We start from the raw sequence: 22650 nt of genomic DNA on the forward strand, positions 1-22650 counted from the left end.
ACGGCAGGCTAACCGCACCACTAGTTATGCGAATATAGTAATACACGTTGGCTCCAATGACGTTAGGATGAGACAATCAGAGATTACAAAGAGAAACATAGCCAGGGCTTGTAATCTCGCCAGAAAGATGTCCAGGCATCGAGTAATTGTCTCTGGCCCCCTGCCTGGGAGAGGCAATGATGAGAGATATAGCAGATTAGTCTCTCTTAACAGGTGGCTGGATAGCTTCTGCAGACAACAGGGATTTACGTTTATTGATAATTGGCCCTCTTTCTGGGGCAAACCTGGCTTGCTGAGGAGAGACGGCCTTCACCCTAACCAGGAAGGCGCTATCCTCTTGTCTCGGAACATAGACTTCGCATTGAGCCACATTTGACTAACTGCACTAGAGCAAGCCCGGTCACAGGCAATTACAGAGCCTGCTAGCCTGGGTATGGAGTCAGTTAAGTTAGAACTAGCCAGCGCCAGGCTGGATGATCCCTGTACACATAGCAATTTTCGTAGAATAATACACAACTCACAAAATGTTTTTTCTACTGTATCTATGACTTCGTCAGAGTTAGACATGCGTTCTACTGAGGTGGCAAATTATGATGCGTTCAGTTTATCGCAGCGCCAAGTAGACAATCTGAAAATTCCCGTCATATCAATTCCTAGATATGGTCGTAATTATTTTAAGTACACTGCGCATAATAAACGCAACATTATTAATATTGCTACTACGGATAATTTTATCAACAACTCCTTAAAACAGCCCACTACCTATAATATGGGCTTTCTAAACATCAGATCTTTGTCTCCCAAAACGTTATTAGTCAATGAGGTCATTAGAGACAACAACCTTAACGTCATCGGTCTTAGCGAAACCTGGCTCAAACCAGACGACTTTTTTGCGATAAATGAGGCATCCCCTCCTAACTATACGAATGCGCATATTGCCCGTCACCTCAAAAGGGGAGGGGGTGTCGCACTAATATACAACGAAAACTTTAACTTTAGTCCTAACTTAAATAATAAATATAAATGGTTTGAGGTGCTTTCTATGAAGTCTGCCACACCTCTGCCTCTGTGCCTGGCCGTTATCTACCGCCCCCCAGGGCCCTATTCGGACTTTATTAGTGAATTCTCAGAGTTTGTTGCTGATCTAGTGACGCACGCCGATAATATAATTATAATGGGGGACTTTAATATCCATATGAATACCCCATTGGACCCACCGTGCGTGGCGCTCCAGACTATAATTGATAGCTGTGGTCTTACACAAATAATAAATGAACCGACGCATCGCAGCGGTAATACGATAGACCTAGTGCTTGTCAGAGGTATCACCGTCTCCAAAGTTATGATACTCCCGTATACTAAAGTAATGTCCGATCATTACCTTATAAAATTCGAAGTTCAGACTCATGTTCGGCAAGCTAATAATAATAATAACTGCTATAGCAGCCGCAACATTAATGCTGCCACAACGACGACTCTTGCGGACCTACTGCCCTCGGTAATGGCACCGTTCCCAAAGTATGTGGGGTCTATTGATAACCTCACTAACAACTTTAACAACGCACTGCGCGAAACCATTGATAGTATAGCACCGCTGAAGTTAAAAAAGGCTCCAAAAAGGCGTACGCCATGGTTTACTGAAGAAACTAGAGCTCAGAAATTATTATGTAGAAAGCTGGAACGCAAATGGCGCACGACTAAACTTGAGGTGCACCATCAAGCATGGAGTGATAGTTTAATAACTTATAAACGCATGCTTACCTTAGCTAAAACTAATTATTACTCAAATCTCATCCGCATTAATAAAAACGATCCAAAATTTTTGTTTAGTACAGTAGCATCGCTAACCCAACAAGGGACTCCTTCCAGTAGCTCCACCCATTCGGCAGATGACTTTATGAAGTTCTTTAATAAGAAAATTGAACTTATTAGAAAGGAGATTAAAGACAATGCGTCCCAGCTACAACGGGGTTATAGTAACACAGATACGATTGTATATACGGCGGATACTGCAAATATCCAAAATAGTTTCTCTCGTTTTGATGAAATAACATTAGAAGGATTGTTACAACGTGTAAATGGAATAAAACAAACAACATGTTTACTTGACCCACTTCCTGGGAAACTTATCAAGGAGCTTTTTGTATTATTAGGTCCATCAGTGCTAAATATTATAAACTTATCACTTTCCTCGGGCACTGTTCCCGTTGCATTCAAAAAAGCGGTTATTCATCCTCTCCTTAAAAGACCTAACCTCGATCCAGACCTCATGGTAAACTACCGACCGGTGTCTCACCTTCCCTTTATTTCGAAAATCCTCGAAAAAATTGTTGCAGAGCAGCTAAATGAGCACTTAGCGTTTAACAATCTATGTGAAACCTTTCAATCCGGTTTCAGGGCAAATCACTCGACTGAGACAGCCCTCGCAAAACTGACTAATGATCTATTGCTAACGATGGACTCTGATGCGTCATCTATGTTGCTGCTCCTCGATCTTAGCGCTGCTTTCGATACCGTCGATCATAATATTTTATTAGAGCGTATCAAAATACGAATTGGTATTTCGGACTCAGCCCTGTCATGGTTTAACTCTTATCTTACTGATAGGATGCAGTGCGTCTCCTATAACAGTGTGACCTCGGACTATGTTAAGGTAACGTGTGGAGTTCCCCAGGGTTCGGTCCTTGGCCCTGTACTCTTCAGCATCTACATGCTGCCGCTAGGTGACGTCATACGCAAATACGGTATTAGCTTTCACTGTTATGCTGATGACACCCAACTTTACATGCCCCTAAAGCTGACCAACACGCCGGACTGTAGTCAGTTGGAAGCGTGTCTTAATGAAATTAAACAATGGATGTCCGCTAACTTTTTGCAACTTAATGCCAAAAAAACGGAAATGCTGATTATCGGTCCTGCTAGACACCGACCTCTATTTAATAATACAACTTTAACATTTGACAACCAAATAATAAAACAAGGTGACTCTGTAAAAAATCTGGGTATTATCTTCGACCCAACTCTCTCCTTTGAGTCACACATTAAAAGCGTTACTAAAACGGCCTTCTTTCATCTCCGTAATATCGCTAAAATTCGCTCCATTTTGTCCACTAAAGACGCCGAGATCATTATCCATGCGTTTGTTACGTCTCGTCTCGATTACTGTAACGTATTATTTTCGGGTCTCCCAATGTCTAGCATTAAAAGATTACAGTTGGTACAAAATGCGGCTGCTAGACTTTTGACAAGAACAAGAAAGTTTGATCATATTACGCCTGTACTGGCTCACCTGCACTGGCTTCCTGTGCACTTAAGATGTGACTTTAAGGTTTTACTACTTACGTATAAAATACTACACGGTCTAGCTCCAGCCTATCTTGCCGATTGTATTGTACCGTATGTCCCGGCAAGAAATCTGCGTTCAAAAGACTCCGGCTTATTAGTGATTCCTAGAGCTCAAAAAAAGTCTGCGGGCTATAGAGCGTTTTCCGTTCGGGCTCCAGTACTCTGGAATGCCCTCCCGGTAACAGTTCGAGATGCTACCTCAGTAGAAGCATTTAAGTCTCATCTTAAAACTCATCTGTATACTCTAGCCTTTAAATAGACCTCCTTTTTAGACCAGTTGATCTGCCGCTTCTTTTCTTTCTCCTATGTCCCCCCCTCCCTTGTGGAGGGGGTCCGGTCCGATGACCATGGATGAAGTACTGGCTGTCCAGAGTCGAGACCCAGGATGGACCGCTCGTCGGGACCCAGGATGGACCGCTCGCCTGTATCGGTTGGGGACATCTCTACGCTGCTGATCCGCTCGAGATGGTTTCCTGTGGACGGGACTCTCGCTGCTGTCTTGGAGCCACTGTGGATTGAACTTTCGCAGTATCATGTTGGACCCGCTCGACATCCATTGCTTTCGGTCCCCTAGAGGGGGGGGGTTGCCCACATCTGAGGTCCTCTCCAAGGTTTCTCATAGTCAGCATTGTCGCTGGCGTCCCACTGAATGTGAATTCTCCCTGCCCACTGGGTGTGAGTTTTCCTTGCCCTTTTGTGGGTTCTTCCGAGGATGTTGTAGTCGTAATGATTTGTGCAGTCCTTTGAGACATTTGTGATTTGGGGCTATATAAATAAACATTGATTGATTGATTTATTTATTATTGTTTTTTGTTTTTCATAGACAAACATTTTAGGTTAATCAAGGTTTAACCTGTAAGAAATATAAAGTTCTTCATTTATTTTTTATAATTGTATTTATACAACGCCATTGTATTTATACAACGCCATCCTAGTCACTGCCGTTGTGTCCTTGGGCAAGACACTTTACCCACCTGCTCCCAGTGCCACCCACACTGGTTTAAATGTAACTTAGATATTGGGTTTCACTATGTAAAGCGCTTTGAGTCACTTGAGAAAAGCGCTATATAAATATAATTCACTTCACTTCACTAATCATATTTGTATTCATTTATTTTGGATGTATTCATTTTAAAACTGTTATCATTTATTTATTGTTTTTCGATAGACAAACAACTAGCCATGCATCTTAAGTTAATCAAGGCTTACACCGTTTTTGTTTTGATTTCTTTCCTGGTATGTAAAAAAAACATGCTAAAAACAACCCCATTATAACAACAGTTTTTCAACGTTGCTGCACATGCTCAGTAGACCCCTTGAATTTTGCATGGGTTCCTTTCCTCGTCACTTACATCTTTCCCAACAAGATCCTCTTGGTTTTCAACGATGCCCCAGGGAGCAATGCCAATAGTGCAGATCTTTCCCCTGGACTTGGAGGCGTGGTCTTTGAGCGCATCGCCAACATGGCGAATGACCCCTGCAGTGAGTTTGTGATCGAGCAGACAGGAAAAGAAGAGAGTACACACAGCCATGAAAAACTCTGTGAATCTTCCCTGGCCTGCATGGAGGCGTCACCTGTGTTCACCCCTCCTGTGAAGATCCAGGCTCCGGTTGTCATGGCGGCCTTGATGAGCCCTTTGCCAAACACCTGCTTGAGTTTTGGCTGCAGCTCAAAGTTCTGCAGCCCGCCGTGGACGGAGATGAGCAGCTTGGGCAGTTCCAGCTGCCACTCCTTGGTCATCAGGTGCAGCAGCAGGTCGGGCTTGGTGTCGTAAGACACTCGGACGTACTGCAAACATCAGGACGCGTGTCAGTGATGGAGCCAAAGGTGCCTTTTTTCAAGCATTAAACAGATGTTGGGTGTAATTGGAGGACCACGAGCATTATAAAAGCCTCTGTTTGTGCATGCGAATCGCCCTCAGACAGCCAGACTCACATACAGTGGGGCAAAAAGTATTTAGTCAGCCACCGATTGTGCAAGTTCTCCCACTCAAAATGATGACAGAGGTCTGTAATTTTCATCACAGGTACACTTCAACTGTGAGAGACAGAATGTGAAACAAAAATCCAGGAATTTGTAAATAATTTATTTGTAAATTATGGATGAAAATAAGTTTTTGGTCAACCATTCAAAGCTCCCACTGATGAAAGGAGGTTTTGGCTGAAAATCTCACGATACATGGCTCCATCCATTCTTTCCTTAACACGGATCAATTGTACTGTCCCCTTAGCAGAAAAACAGCCCCAAAGCATGATGTTTCCACCCCCATGCTTCACAGTAGGTGTGGTGTTCTTGGGATGCAACTCAGTATTCTTCTTCCTCCAAACACGACGAGTTGTGTTTATACCAAAATGGATAGATAGATGATACAGCAGAGGATTGGGAGAATGTCATGTGGTCAAATGAAACCAAAATAGAACTTTTTGGTATAAACTCAACTCGTCGTGTTTGGAGGAAAGAGAATACTGAGTTGCATCCCAAGAACACCAAACCTACTGTGAAGCATGGGGGTAGAAACATCATGCTTTGGGGCTGTTTTTTTGCTAAGGCATGGGTGTCAAACTCTGGCCCGCCGTGTAATTTCACTTGGCCCTTGAGGCAATATCAAATTAACATTAGAGCTGGCCCGTTACTGTAACACCACATTCACCCTTACTTGCCAACCCTTTCGATTTTCCTGGGAGTCTCTCGAAGTTCAGTGCCCCTCCCGAATTTCATCCCGGACAACAATATTTGGGGTGGGCTTTAAAGGCACTGCCTTTGGCGTTCTTTACAACCTGTCTGCACGTCCGCTTTTCCTCCATACAAACAGTCACATAATACATGCGACCTACACACACACACACAAGTGAATGAAAGACATACTTGGTCAACAGCCATACGGGTCACACTGAGGGTGGCCGTATAAATAACTTTCACACTGTTACAAATATGCGCCACACTGTGAACCCATACCAAACAAGAATGACACATTTCGGGAGAACATCCGCACCGTAACACAACATAAACACAACAGAACAAATACCCAGAATGCCTTGCAGAACTAACTCTTCCGGGACGCTACAATATACACCCCCCCGTTATCACCAAACCCTGTCCACCTCAACCCCACCGCCGAAAAGAGGCATTCAATTTTTATTTACATTTTATTTGATATGCCATTGATATTTTTCAATTATTATTATTATTATTTGAGACTCGATTTTGCATGTCACCATAAAGTTATCTAAGCCTTGCTTGTTCAATATTCAATGCAAAACTTGTTTGGGTCCCTATTAAAATGTTCATTTGTTCAACCTCGGCCTGTGGCTTTGTTCGCTTTTAAATTTTGGCCCACTCTGTATTTGAGTTTGACACCCCTGTGCTAAGAGGACAGGACGATTGATCCGTGTTAAGGAAAGAATGAATGGGGCCATGTATCGTGAGATTTTGAGCCAAAACCTCCTTCCATCTGTGAGAGCTTTGAATGCTTGACCAAATACTTATTTTCCACCATCATTTACAAAAAAAATATTTAAATTTCCTACAATGTGAAATCCTGGATTTTTTTTTTCCACATTCTGTCTCTCACAGTTGAAGTGTACCTATGATGAAAATTACAGACCTCTGTCATCCTTTTAAGTGGGAGAACTTGCACAATCAGTGGCTGACTAAATACTTTTTTGCCCCACTGTATGCATGATGTGGATACAGTAAGTCAGCAAAGAAGCTCAAATCACGTGTAAACTTCCTGCATGCTATTGTGTGAGCATTTGAAGGCAAAATAATTCACACAGTTTTGTTCGTAATCCTATTTGACTTGATATATTTGGAGTTATTCTGACAAAAGGGGGTGACTACACATAATTACTGGCTATGTATATTTATTTTAAGCTATTGAAATATTAAAGAATGTATCCGGGACAATATGCCAAGTCGGTCAAAATGTGACTCTATTCTATGTAATGTAGACTATAATATCTCAGGAAACTTAAAATATTCACCTCAGCATGTTCTTTTTAAAAAAAAAAAAAATGTATATCTTATATTTTTTGAATTATTTTTTTCTTAACACATATATATGCATCTATATATGTTTGCATATATTTATGTATGTATATAGTCTTGTTTTTCTTAAGAAAATGAGGAAATAATAATTACATATATGTACAGTATAATATATAAATATATATATACACACACAATAAAAAAGAAACATATGGTTTATTGTTGTATATATATATATATATATATATATATAAATAATATATATATATATATCTATATATAAATATATATACATATATATATAATATATGTATATATATATATATATATATACATATATATATATATATATATATACACACGCACAATAAAAAAGAAAAATATAGTTTATTACATGTATATATATATATATATATATAAATATATATATATATATATATATATATATATATATATATATATATATATATATATATTGTAGCTGAGATAGGCGCCAGCACCCCCCGTGACCCCAAAAGGGAATAAGCGGTAGAAAATGGATGGATGGATATATATATATATATACATATATATATATATATATATATATATATATATATATATACATATATATATTATAGTTAAGCAAGAAATCAGCTGCTCTGTCCTTTGTTTTCGTGAAATCTGGCCTCCAACCCATTTTAATTGAATATCCCTGCAATGTTGTGTAAATATTTGCCAACACAAAGTAACAATGAGGAAAAAAAATAGTTTGTTGTCCACAGTCAAGCGTGGTGGTGGTAGCGGCGTAATGGTTTGGGGCGGCATGAGTGCTGCTGACACCGCTGAAGCAGGAATTCTAACATGTACTCTGACAGTGCGGTGCAGATAATGACCCCCTTGCCTTGGGAAACGGGGCTACGTTACTTTTTTCCCCAAACAGTTACGAGCCCATGTTGAGCATCCCTCAAGCAGAAGGAAGGAGGGATTCCTCGACGCCAATCACGCCGTGTGCATAGACCCCACGGAGGGGAACCGTTTTGCGTGAATAAGCGTATGTAATATAGCAATTAATGATTTACAGCGCACTTCATATGAAATGTTACCACAGACTAGCCCCTTCCTGCTCCATCATTAATAAGACTATATCAACACATTTTTCTGGTGGGACACAGTTTTAGTACTGGGATTTAATCCTGGCCTGGAGCATATGCAACTTTTTGTATATATATATATATATATATATATATATATATATATATATATTTATATATATATGTATATATATATATATTGGGGGGGTGGGAAAAAATCAATTCGAATACGAATCGAATCGTTTACGTTGTGCGATTCAGAATCGATTCTCATTTTCAAAAAATCTTTTTTTTTTTTAATTTAATAATTTTTTTTTTTTAGTTAATCCAACAAACCAATACACAACAATACCATAACAATGCAATCCAATTCCAAAACCAAACCTGACCCAGCAACACTCAGAACTGCATTAAACAGAGCAATTGAGAGGAGACAAACACGGCACAGAACAAACCAAAAGTAATGAAACAAAAATGAATATTATCAACAACGGTATCAATATTAATTATAATTTCAACATAGCAGTGATTAAAAATCCCTCAGTGACATTATCATTCGACATTTATAAAAATAGTAAAAAAGAACAATAGTGTCACAGTGGCTTACACTTGCATCGCATCTTATAAGCTTGACAACACACTGTGTCCAATGTTTTCACAAAAATAAAATAAGTAATATTTTTGGTTCGTTTAACAGTTAAAACACATTTACATCATTGCAATTTGTTTTATAAACCATTGTCTTTCACAATTATAAAAGTTTTTTAAATCTACTACTTTTCTAGCATGTCAGCAGACTGGGGTAGATCCTGCTGAAATCCTATGTATTGAATGACTACAGAATCGTTTTGAATCGGAAAAATATCATTTTTGAATCGAGAATCGAATCGAATAAAAAAAAAAATCGATATATTATCGAATCGTGACCTCAAGAATCGATATTGAATCGAATTGTGGGACACCCAAAGATTCACAGCCCTAATATATATATATATATATATATATATATATATATATATATATATATATAAAGGAAAACTTGAATTTCAGTGTTCATTTATTTACACATTTACACACACATAACACTCATCTATTCATTGTTGAGTTGAGGGTTGAATATTTCCACCTTTGGTTTTCTAACCATATGCATGTACACTAGATGGCAGTATTGTCCTGTTTAAGAGTGTCACAACACATTGCTGTTTGGCAGACGAACTGCTTTAGGTAGACGAATTCGGACTGCTGTTGTGTGTTGTTTTACGGCACCGGGAGGAGGATATTGAAACTGCCCAACAATAAACCCACATAAGAAACCAAGAACTCGCCCTCGATCATTCTACAGTTATAACGTCATTGGGCAGACACGCTCTTTGTACACCTCACTCAGGTCCGCATTGAGCTGGAGGAGGTGTGGCCTCCAGCTTCGCCTGAATTTCGGGAGATTTTTGGGAGAGGCACTGAATTTCGGGAGTCTCCCGGAAAATCTGGGAGGGTTGGCAATTATGATACCGAATGACACAACGGGCCAATTTAGGCCTTTCGGCCCCACTTTGGGCAATGATTGCTGAAATGTGAGGGATGACTTGTTTGTCCGTAGTTTTCCTACGGCACTGAAACGCGGGAGGAAAGAGTGCTCACCATAGCTTTGTTGGAGTGTCCTCCGCCCTGGAACTCGATGGTGCCGAATGCGTCGGTGGGGCTGAGCTGGGTGTGTTTGCTGATGGACCACTTCTCAGACTGACCGCCATTCTTGGCCAACCGTTCCGCCTTATCATTCTGACTCGATGAGATGCCCGGAGGAAGACCCACATGCTGGCCTATCAAACGGCCGCAACAGCACCTAGACCAGGACAAGAAAACGCGGTGCATCATTCACAAAGAAATGGACCCAATTTTATGTATTCAGTCATCTCAGGGGATTCAATCCATCGCAAACTGGACTGTTGGTTCGTCTTGGAAGACGCCTCTCACCCGAATAGACTTCATCAGTTCTTGCTTCTAGCCTTAGATTGGTCAGATCTTGCCTTAGACTTAGATTGGTCAGAGCTAGTCTAGCTGCTGGCGCTAATACCTCAGTAGGCTTCAATAGTTCTTGCTCATAAACTTAAATTGGTTAGATCTAGTCTTTGACTTAGATTGATCAGTTCTAGTGTTAGACTTAGATTGGGCAGATCTTGTTTTAGACTTAGATTGGTCAGATCTAGTTTTAGACTAAGATTGGTCAGATCTAGCCTTAGACTTAGACAGTCAGATCTCGTCTTGGACTTAAATTGGTCGGATCAAGTATAGCAGCAGGCACTAATACCTCAGTAGGCTTCATCAGTTCTTGCTCCTAGACTTAGATTGGTCAGATCTAGTCTTGGACTTAGATTGGTCGGATCTAGTCTTGGACTTAGATTGGCATGTATGAGTCTTAGACTTAGATTGGTCAAATCTAGTGTTAGACTTAGATTGGTGAAATCTCGTCTTGGACTTAGATTGGGCCGATTTTGTCAAGCGACTGGCGCTTATAACTCAGTAGGTTTCATCAGTTGTTGCTCATGGACTTGGATTGATTGGTCTGATCAAGTCTTAGACTTAGATTGGTCAGATCTAGTGTTGGACTTAGATTGGTCAGGTGTAGTTTTAGACTTAAATGGGTCAGATCTTGTCTTAGACTTAGATTGGTCAACTCCTGTCTTTACTTAGATTGGTCAGCTCTTGTCCTAGACTTAAATTGGTCAGATCTTGTCTTGGACTTAGATTGGTCAGATATAGTCTCACACTTAGATTGGTCGGATCTAATCTTAGACTTACATTGGTCAAATTTTATACTTAGACTTAGATTGGTCACATCTAGTCTACTGGCAGGCGCTAATACCTCGGTAGGCTTCGTCAGTTATTGCTCCTATACTTAGATTGGTCGGATGTAGTCTTAGACTTAGATTGGTCAGATCTAGTCCAAGACTTAGATTGGTCAGGTCTTGTCTTACACTTAGATTGGTCAGATCTCGTCTTAGACATAGATTGGTCAGATCTAGTCTTGGACTTAGATTGGTCAGATCACATCTTAGACTTAGCTTGGTCAGATCTATTCTTAGACTTAAATTGGTTAGATCGATTCTAGTGGCAGGCGCTAATACCTCAGTAGGCTTCATCAGGTATTGCTCATAGACTTAGACTGGTCAGATCTAGTTTAAGACTTAGATTGGTCAGATCTAGTCTAGAGGCTGGTGCCTAAACCCCAAATATTTACACTCCAAAACCAGGAGGCTGTACCTGGGCAAGGATGGTTTCGTCCTATCGTAATGAGAAAAACAACTGTTTTGATGCAAAAAATAAAAAAAATTATACAAATCCTAACTGTCAAAGCCAACGACAGTCGTTGAAGTGTAATTTCCCCTTGTTTGCATCGAGATATTGTGTGGCCAGTCTCTGAGACTGGTGCATTCTAAAGACCGGACATTCCACACCCACAAAAACAATCTGGTGTATGCTATCCTGCGTAATGATGAATGCACTGATTCATATATTGGGGAAACAAAACAACCACTAAGCCGACGCATGGCACAGCATAGACGGGCAGACTCTTCGGGCCACGACTTAGCTGTCTACCTGTACACCTTTGACAACAAAATGTAAAGATTCTGGACAGGGAGGTGAAACGATGGTACGAAAGAGAAGTGAGGGAAGAAATCAATCAATCAATCAATCAATCAATCAATCAATGTTTACTTATATAGCCCTAAATCACGAGTGCCTCAAAGGTCTGCACAAACAACAACACAAACCACTACGACATCCTCGGTAGGCCCACAAAAGGGCAAGGAAAACTCACACCCAGTGGGACGTCGGTGACGATGATGACCCAGTGGGAAATCTACGTCAAGGTTAAAAAAAATCATCCCTGAACAGAGGAGGTGGTCTGCGACACCACCTGTCTACCACATACAACACTGTCCTTTCAGCCATCCCTAAAAGACTGCAATTTAGCCTCCAACAAATAACAGGAGTTAGAAACATTCTGGTCACAGAAGGTGACAATAGTGCCATTTGTTTACAACTGAATGGAATGCTTACATGCACTGTAAAAAAAAAAAAAAATTCTGTAAAAAAACAGTCATCTACTGGCAGCTACGGCTGCCAAACGAAAAACCATAAAATTAAAGTAATACATTGTAAACCAAATAATGATCAAAAACATTATATTTACAGAAACGTTTTGGGGAAAAATATCGTAATTTTACAGATTTTTACTAATTTATTAAGATCAACCACCTTTAATAAAGTGACGATGCAAACATTTCTGCAGAAAAATACCTTTATTCTACAGAGTTTTTCCAAATTATTACGATCAACCACCTTTAATGAAGTGATAATGCTTGCAATTCCACAGAAAAATACCATTATTTTACCGATTTTCTCTGAATTGTTAAGATCAGGGGTCTCAAACTCATTTTACCTGGGGGTCACTGGATGCAGAAACTTGGTGCAAAGTGGATTCACCTTCTTTGGATGGCTATCCCGCCCTAAAAACATATTTGCCACTTACGGATTTTACTGAGAAATTTTCAGTGACCCTCCCGAAGGATTGTCCCGATGTTTGTCCATAAGAGTACAGTATATTATGGGCGTGCCGTGAGAGCACTGCCTTTATCGTCCTTTGCACCCTTTCCTCACGTTCGCTCATTCACCATTCAAAGAGCGTGCCAAACTTCGACGCATGTTGTGTAAGGCTTTGCCAGGCATACAATAGTGAATGCAAGACTTTCTTGATCAACAGCCATACAGGTCACACTGACGGTGGCCATACAAACAACTTTAAGACTGTTAAAAATATGCGCCACACTGTGAAACCACACCAAACAAGAATAACAGACACATTTCGGGAGAACATGTTCACTGTAACACAACTTAAACACAAGAGAACAAATACCCAGAATCCCATGCTGCTCTGACTCTTCCGGGCTACACCCCCTTACCACCCAACACGCACGTACATGCACACGCACACACGCACCGTAAAATGAGCCAACATTACGCTAAAAGCTAGATTAGCCTTCACTCAAGGACTGCGAGCGAAATATGCTGCTGCTTTTGTTTCTAGAACGTCAACGGGCTCTTAGTGATGTTCCTAGTAGTTGGCTGGAAGGTGTTTATTATAATTTGGGGAGAGTTCGCCGCCTTACGCTCACCTGCTAAACATATATCTGCTCATTAAGACGCAGGAGTACTGACTCCATGCACTCTAAATACGCACTGCTGAGGATGTGGTGTGCTCCGGAACAAAGAGTAAAATAACCATCCGAATTGTTATAGGCGCAAAGTTCAAAAGCCAGCATCTGTGATGGTATGGGGGTGTATTAGTGCCCAAGGCATGGGTAACTTACACATCTGTGAAGGCACCATTAATGCTGAATGGTCCATACAGGTTTTGGAGCAACATATGTTGTCATCCAAGCAACGTTATTATGGACGCCCCTGCTTATTTCAGCAAAACAATGCCAAGCCACGTGTTAAAACAGCGTGGTTTCGTAGCAAAAGAGTGTGAGTACTTTCCTTGCCCGCCTGCAGTCCAGACCTGTCTCCCATTAAAAAATGTGTGGCGCATTATGAAGCGTAAAATACGACAGCGGAGACCCCAGACTGTTGACTGACTAAAGCTCTACATAAAACAAGAATGGGAAAGAACTCCACATTAAAAGCTTCAACAATTACTTTCGTCAGTTCCTAAACGTTTTTTGTGTGTTGTTAAAAGAAAAGGTGATGTAACACAATGGTGAACATGCCCTTTCCCAACTACTTTGGCAGGTGTTGCAGCCATGAAATTCTAAGTTGATTATTATTTGCAGAAAAAAAACAAAGTTTATGAGTTTGAACATCAAATATCTTGTCTTTGTTGTGCATTCAACTGAATATGGGTTGAAAAGGATTTGCAAATCATTGTATTCCGTTTGTATTTACATCTAACACATTGTCCCAATTCATACGGAAACGGGGTTTGCAGAAAAGCCCTTCTGGGGTTCTCGAAAGCGGAGAGAACACGACTAAGCTTCGTAGTTCATTTGGAGTCGGGGCTGGTGGAAGCCAAGAGATTTGTGGGCCGTATCGGAACACTCCTCCTGAGTGCCGCTGCGTGAAGATAAAGGGGTGCACCGAGGCCAGTCTGATTCATCACCTATTTATTCACACTGCAAATGGTTCATGGAAAGGAAAGACAGTATTTTATACAGTATATTCTCCACCGGCAATCTGCCGCAGCTGTTGAGGGTACGCGCAACTAATACTGGGGCTTGACTCGTGACTGTTAGAGCAAGCGTGCGGGTCCCTGGCAGGCTTTGTTCCAGTTGGTAGGAGAAGGCAGGTAAATAACAACAGAGCCAGCTCAAACACGGTTTCTCTTTTTTTTTTCATAGGAGATAATACGTGCGTTTGTGGCTCCTACTTCTCAATTGTGCACAAACGCGTGTGTTGCAGACCTTTGCATCTTCTCATAAGAAGCTGGCTGCGACACAGGTGACACTTGTGTTGATTTGCTTTGGGGCTTTTTGCTGCAAGCCATCGAGTAAAACAACAACCGTGGGCAAACCTGGTTGGGAAAGAAACACAGCTTTTCTGTATTTTCAATTGTCATCTTTATTACGGTTACACTCCTGCATGTGTGTGTGTGTGTGTGTGTGTGTGGAGAAGAGAAGACATGAACACTACCACACAATGACAGCACAATAAAGTAAGTTTATTTTTCATTTATTTTTATACTAGTTATTTATTTCATCCATCAATCAATCAATGATTATTTATATAGCCCTAAATCACTAGTGTCTCAAAGGGCTGCACAAACCACAACGACATCCTCGGTAGAGCCCACATGAGGGCAAGGAAAAACTCACACCCAGTGGGACGTCGGTGACAATGATGACTATGAGAAACCTTGGAGAGGACCCCATATGTGGGCAAACCCCCCTTCTAGGACAGTGTTTTTCAACCTTTTTTGAGCCAAGGCACATTTTTTGCGTTTAAATAATCCGGAGGCACATCACCAGCAGAAATGTATTAAAAACAAAACTCAGTTGGTAGTAAAAAGTCCTTGTCACAATTGTTGGATATGACTTAAAACCATAACCAAGCATGCATCACTATTGCTCTTGTCTCAAAGTAGGTGTACTGTCACCACCTGTCACATCATGCCGTGACTTATTTGGAGTTGTTTGCTGTTTTCCTGTGTGTAGTGTTTTAGTTCTTGTCTTGCGCTCCTATTTTGGTGGCTTTTTCTATCTTTTTTTCTTTTTTTTTTCCTGTAGCAGTTTCATGTCTTCCTTTGGGCGATACTTCCCGCATCTACTTTGTTTTAGCAATCAAGAATATTTCAGTCGTTTTTATCCTGCTATGTGGGGACATTGTCGATTGTCATGTCATGTCCGGATGTACATTGTCTTTGTTCCACAGTAAGTCTTTGCTGTTGTCCAGCATTCTGTTTTTGTTCACTTTGTAGCCAGTTAATTTTTAGTTTTGCTCTGCATAGCCTTCCCTAAGCTTAAATTCATTTTCTTAGGAGCAGTCACCTTTTGTTTATTTTTGGTTGAAGCATTAGGCAACTTTTGTTTTTACCTGCACACTGCCTCCCGCTGTTTCCGACATCTACAAAGCAATTAGCTACCGGCTGCCACCTACTGATATGGAAGAGTATAACAGGGTTACTTTCTTGAGCTCTAGATAGCACCGACTATTCAACAACAACACATAATTTTCAGACTGTAATTACTGGTTTGCAAAAAATGTTTTTAACCCATATAGGTGAAATTAGATAATCTACCACGGCACACCAGATTGTATCTCACGGCACACTAGCGTGCCGCGGCACAGTGGTTGAAAAAGACTGCTCTAGGGGATATATTTCTCAATTATCTTCCCCCAGGAAGAACCACCTCGCCCCCCTGCTTTTTGTCTATAAAATTGTTATAAGTAAACTGCATAACATTGTATCCTTTTAAACATTTGACAAGAAAATATATAATAATGAACTTACAACAATTAATACCATTTTTAACACTGTATTTTTTTTTTTGGAACAGAAAAGATTTAAAGTGCATGAACGAAAAAATTATGAAAAAAATAATATATCCCCATTTCAAGCATAATATTATTTTGATTGATGTATGGTTTATGCAACCTGGCTCTGCAGGGTTTTTTCATAATAAAGTTCTATATCCTGAGGTTTGACAGGTGGCAAACTGTCAACATGTCATAAGGTTGCATCTTTTATTACCACTGTTGTAAGGTGTGCTGTGGCGGCATTTCAACATTCCGCCACAGACGGAAACACCTCCTAGGTAACACATGAGCCAATCACCACACCCTACGCCTGTCTGTACCCACCCACTCTGTGCTCTATACAAACCATTGTATGTGAATGCTTCCATTAAAATCTCCTGATGATTGAGGGAACCCCTCATGAAACAATTCTGTAGAGATGAGGTATATATATATATATATATATATATATATATATATATATATATATATATATATATATATATATATGTGGGTGTGGGAAAAATCACAAGACTACTTCATCTCTACAGAATTGTTTCATGAGGGGTTCCCTCAATCGTCAGGTATTGCGCTCTACCACGGTTTCGAGCACTATTCTCTGGATAATCAAATTAAGAAATATATATATATATATATATATATATATATATATATATATATATATATATATATATATTTATCACATTGAAACCAAAATCTAATTTAGAGTCATTATTCAGGATGTGACAAAGTGACAAAGTATTCCCTCATAGTAGCCATGAGCATTAAAGCAATATATTGGGTAAAAGAGTGTAAAAGTGACTATATGAGTGTTATTTCATGTTTTGAGGACTCTGTTATTTTGAAAAAAAAAAGTATTTAAATATATGTATGCTCTGACTATGAAAATATTTGTTAAACAATCATTTAGAAAGGCTTGGAACAATACGTGGCGATAAATGAAGGTGTACTTGTACTCACCTATGGTGGTCTTTGGCGCTCACGATGATGTGAACACATTCCCTCTTGCTGAACGCTCTCTCTATCCAGGACTTCTGTGCCTGCACACACAAGAGCATGAAGCCGTTTAGTTCACTTGTTTTTCTCATTAGACATTTGCAAGGTTGGCAAAAGAAATAGCCCCAAAATCAAATGTCCACTGCAGAACGTTTGAAATGTAGACATTCTTCTCTCTCCATTTCTCTGCATGTATCCTAAACTAACTGCATTTTTTGCAGTTCAAGTTTTTTTTCCAAATCATTTTGGATGTTTTAAATTATTATAAGTGAAAGTTGATATGTTTGATCCCCTATGCATCTTAAAGATTTTAACTCAGACCACTGGCGTTTGATGTCCAGCAGAGGGTGCTGTTTTTACCCGTTCAAAGCATGCAGCAAAACTTGACAGAGTTTTCTGTTTTCGACAAGGGCGCTTTCCTACTGAAATTATGAGGCGTGGGTGTGTGTGTGTGTGTGTGTGTCTGTGTGTGTGCGTGTGTGTGTGCACTGCTGAGTGAATTAGGGAGCCAATTAAAAATGGCTAACTCACAGAACTTATTACTATGTGTGTGTGTACGGTCAAATCAACCAAGCAAGAGCGGTCGGTCCCCACAACTACAGAAGCACAATATTTTTTTTTTTTACTTGGAGTGTTTTGCATTTCGAAGTGAAGTTGCAAGTCTCTACTCCCATCTAGTGCTAGGTATATTTTTTCCATCATTCTAGCTATAGTGGAAAGGGGGGCCCTCACAACCTACTGACCAAACGTGGGTCCACACAAAGTAGGCAAGACGTGTGTGTGTGTGTGTTCTTGTGTTTCTACCCTTCTTGAGACATCAACAAGGAAAAGTACTTTCCATATTAACAAGTTAGGACCGAAGTCAAGGTCCCATTACGGAAAATCATTGCATCTAATAGAGAGCCAAATACTAGAGTCTGTGAACATTGCTCCAAAGTCAGGAGTTTTTGTTGAATTAATGTACATACAAAAGTAAACATTGACAGGTGCAAAGGCTGAAAAAAAAAAGACAAAACAAGACGGTAGCTTGCCTGGTGAACAGCTGATTTTATGACTTCCAGTCCCATATGTGATCATGAGATGAACAAATACACTACAGTACAAAGACTATAGTGGCCATTAACAGTTAGTTTCTAGAGTTGTGTTGCTCAAAGTGTGGCACAGGGGCCATCTGTGGCCCGTGACTCATTTGTTATTGGCCTTAAGCACACTACAAAAAACAAAAAATAGAGATCGCATTTGCACCCTTGGTGGTGAAATCTATCAAAATCAGTGTGGTCCTAAGAAGGAACTTTTTTTCAAATTGTCTCTGTGTCGGTTTTATAAGTGCTCCCTCTCTTGCCAACATATGTAATAACAAGTGTGTGTAAAAAATTAAAATGTGCCCCCTTTGGCCACAATTTATTTGGAGAAAAAAAAATACATGTATATATATATATATATATATATATATATATATATATATATATATATATATATTTAGACATAATGTAATAACATGAAGTAAATAATGAAGATTAAAAATCAATTCCAAACAAAAAAATCCCCCCAAAAATAAAATAACTAAAAGCAGTCTTTTTCTCACAATGTGTGCATTTTATTTATTTTTTTTAATTGGGAAAAAAATTCTCATATTCTTTCTGGTTATGTAATATTTCAATATTTTCTCGTAAAATTATTACTTTTTACTGCAAAATGATGACATTTGTCATATAAAATTCTGAATCACATTACTGCCAATTTTATTGTTGTTCCTGTAAAATAGTGATTTTTTTGAGTAAAATTATGATTTGTGTCATAATTTTGCCGAGTGAAATTCAGATTTTTATTATAATATTGCCGGCGTTTTTAAGTTTTCTAATAAAATTATGACTTTTGTCATAATTTTGCCAAATAAAATTCCGATTATCATTATAATATTGCCAACATTTTTAAGTTTACTTATAAAATTGCGACTTTTGTCGAGTGAAAATACAACTCTTTTCTTGAAACTGACAAAATTTTAAGCTTTTCTTCTAAAAATGTGACTTTTTCTGAGCAAAATTCCAACTTTTATCATAATATCACACAAATGTTCAGTTTTTCTTGTAAAATGTTGACTTGCGTTGAGTAAAATGACAGCTTTTATTTTCATACCGCCAAAATTCTAAGTTTTTCTTGGGGAATTGCGACCTATTGTGAAATTCCAAAACATTTATTACCACAAGTTTTTTTATGTTTGCAAAGTATGTATGTATTATTAATGTTGTAAATACACATCTTTATATATCTAGAAAGGGTGGTCCTAAAGAGGTAGGCATTCGGAGGTTTCCAGAAGGTAAAAAAAAACAATACTGTGTGTGTGTGTGTGTGTTTGTGTGTGTGTGTGTGTGTGTGTGTGTGTGTGTGTGTGTGTGTGTGTGTGTGTGTGTGTGTGAGATTGGGGCACATAATACTAGTAATTGCATTGGCAGCATAAGCAAGGTCCGCAGCGTGGGATCCCAGCCTGATAAAGATCTCTTCTAGGATCATAAAATTCACGCACAGATCCTTTAATAAATACTGAGGAGGATCCATGCAAGAAAAAAGATCATCTTATTGCATCTGAAAGAAAATGGCCCACGGCGGGCAAAAAGCAAGCAAAATCATGTTACACCATAACCTAAGAATTATATTGCAATACAACTGAATGTATTTAAAATGTTTTTACGCTTAAAATTTAGACATGCATTTACAAATTCAACTGAAGTGCAAATACAGTGAATTTATTATCAAATGTATCTCTAAATCAGGGGTTTTTAACCTTTCTGACCTAGGGGGCCAACTTTTTTTCCCCACAATATTAACACTAAATTAGTAATAGAACTCTTGATTTTAATCATATTGAATTATTATATCTAACTTATTTCCAGTTTGCAACCTCGTCAAATGATTTGAACGCATGTGTTCATCACAAAGATTATTATTTATTTAACAAATAAACCTGAGGCTTAGGTCAGGCTAATTAGCCAAATAAGTACTGGAAGACTCAGGAAATGACAAACATAAATGTACAAAAAATTATGCCAAGCTAACATAAATACATTCTAATTAAATTAATAATTGATAATACTAATAAAAAAAATCAAAGTGTAAATGAAAACACAGCTACACCACTTTAGTCATATTTTTTGCGCTTAAGAAAATTCTCTGTGACTTTATCTCCAGACTTCTTCTGTTTGTTTGATATTTTCATTACTGCCACAAGTTGTGGAAAAGTGAATTACAACTGAGTACCGCTGCGGCACCTCCAAATCCGAGTCCATTGTTCTCGCTCGGAAAAACGTGGAGTGCCATCTCCGGGTTGGGGAGGAGATCTTGCCCCAAGTGGAGGAGTTCAAGTACCTCGGACTCTTGTTCACAAGTGAGGGAAGAGTGGATCTTGAGATTGATAGGTGGATCGGTGTGGCGTCTTCAGTAATGCGGACGCTGTATCGATCCGTTGTGGTGAAGAAGGAGCTGAGCCGGAAGGCAAAGCTCTCAATTTACCGATCGATCTACGTTCCCATCTACACCTATGGTCATCAACTTTGGGTTATGACCGAAAGGACAAGATCACGGGTACAAACGGCCAGAATGAGTTTCCTCCGCCGGGTGGCGGGGCTCTCCTTTATAGATAGGGTGAGAAGCTCTGTCATCCGGGAGGAACTCAAAGTAAAGCCGCTGCTCCTCCACATCGAGAGGAGCCAGATGAGGTGGTCCGGGCATCTTGTCAGGATGCCACCCGAACGCCTCCCTAGGGAGGTGTTTCGGGCACGTCCGACCGGTAGGAGCCCACGGGGAAGACCCAGGACACGTTTACCATGAATTGATTAACGTGGACCCCGACTTAAACAAGTTGCAAAACTTATTCGGGTGTTACCATTTAGTGGTCAATTGTACCGAATATGTATTGAACTGTGCAATCTACTAATAAAAGTTTCAATCAATCAATGGGAAGACTATGTCTCACTGCTGGCCTGGGAACGACTTAGGATCCCCCGGGAGAAGTTGGATGAAGTGGCTAGGGATAGGGAAGTCTGGGCTTCCCTACTTAAGCTGCTTTCCCCGCAACCCGACCTCAGATAAGCGGAAGACGATGAATGGATAATTTTTATACCACACAACACAATGCAAGAATTATGTTGAATTGAGAATCGATTCTGAATCGAATCGTCAACCCAGGAACAGGAATCGGTTGTTAGGTGCCCCCAAGTTTCACACCCTAAGTAAACATACAGTACCTATATATTCAGGATCTTCATGAGATGGCAAAATGTATTTACTACCAGTAGTAGCAGCTCGGACATATAAAAGTATGTTTTTCAATTTAACATGTTACTACTTCAACATTTTTCAACCGATTTGAAAAGTTTCATCACCAACCATTTCGACTCATTCAGACCATTGAAGTGTTTTACCATTTTTAAGGATCATCTGATTCAGAGTGTTCCAACTTCCAAATATTCAGCCTACTTGGGAATTGTGTGCTCTACTTCAGCAATAAATAAAAATAAAAAAAATCCCGGATTTCCCATAATTCCTTTTTTTTTTTGACATTTTCCCCATTCAAAATTAATTGGCCATTTTTCAAACTTTCACAATTCCCACATTTTGTACCCATTCAAATCATTACACCTTCAATACATTCAACTCATCCTGGACATTCAAACTACCATTTTTCCACATTCGACAAATTTCCAAGAATTCACGTTTTTTGGTAACCTATTTCCACTCTTAAGTTCCACTGCTCTTTCCACATTTTTCAACCTATTTCAACCATTCCAACGCCAAAACATAACCTCTGCATCAGGACAAAAACAAAGTGGAAAAATTCCCCGGTTTACCCGAAATTCTGTGAATTCCGTAATACCATTTCTCAATTCAACAAGTTACTACTTCAACATTTTTGTACCGATTTGAAAAGTTTCAACACCGATTTCGACTCATTCAGACCATTGAAGTCTTTTACCATTTTTAAGGAAAAAAATCCTGCTTTTCCCGAAATTCGCAAATGTTTTGGAAAATTCCTATTTAAATCAATGGGACATTCTTCACACTTCCACAATCCCCACATTTTTCATCTGATTCAGAGTGTTCCAACTTCCAAATATTCAGCTTACTTGGGAATTGTGTGCTCTACTTCAGCATTAAAAAAAAAATTCCAGGATTTTAGTTCAACTTCAGCAGTCACACAAGTAGTTGAATTTTAAGTTTAGT

General features: G+C 39.4%; 1 protein-coding gene across 6 annotated transcripts in view; it reads right to left on the bottom strand.

The window, feature by feature from the left end:
- The window catches only part of trpm3 (transient receptor potential cation channel, subfamily M, member 3), a 400472-nt gene that overhangs the window by 254093 nt on the left and 123729 nt on the right, over window positions 1-22650 (bottom strand). For all 6 annotated transcript variants that reach the window (XM_061897816.1, XM_061897779.1, XM_061897795.1 and 3 more), the window contains exons 2-5: window positions 17398-17477; window positions 10045-10246; window positions 4921-5134; window positions 4698-4822 (exon numbers count right to left, since the gene is read on the bottom strand). In XM_061897816.1, coding sequence (XP_061753800.1) covers window positions 4698-4822; window positions 4921-5134; window positions 10045-10246; window positions 17398-17477 — 621 coding nt within the window. The remainder of the gene's footprint in view (window positions 1-4697; window positions 4823-4920; window positions 5135-10044; window positions 10247-17397; window positions 17478-22650) is intronic.

This window comes from Nerophis ophidion, linkage group LG01, assembly GCF_033978795.1.
Source record: "Nerophis ophidion isolate RoL-2023_Sa linkage group LG01, RoL_Noph_v1.0, whole genome shotgun sequence".
Taxonomy (NCBI): Eukaryota; Metazoa; Chordata; class Actinopteri; order Syngnathiformes; family Syngnathidae; genus Nerophis; species Nerophis ophidion.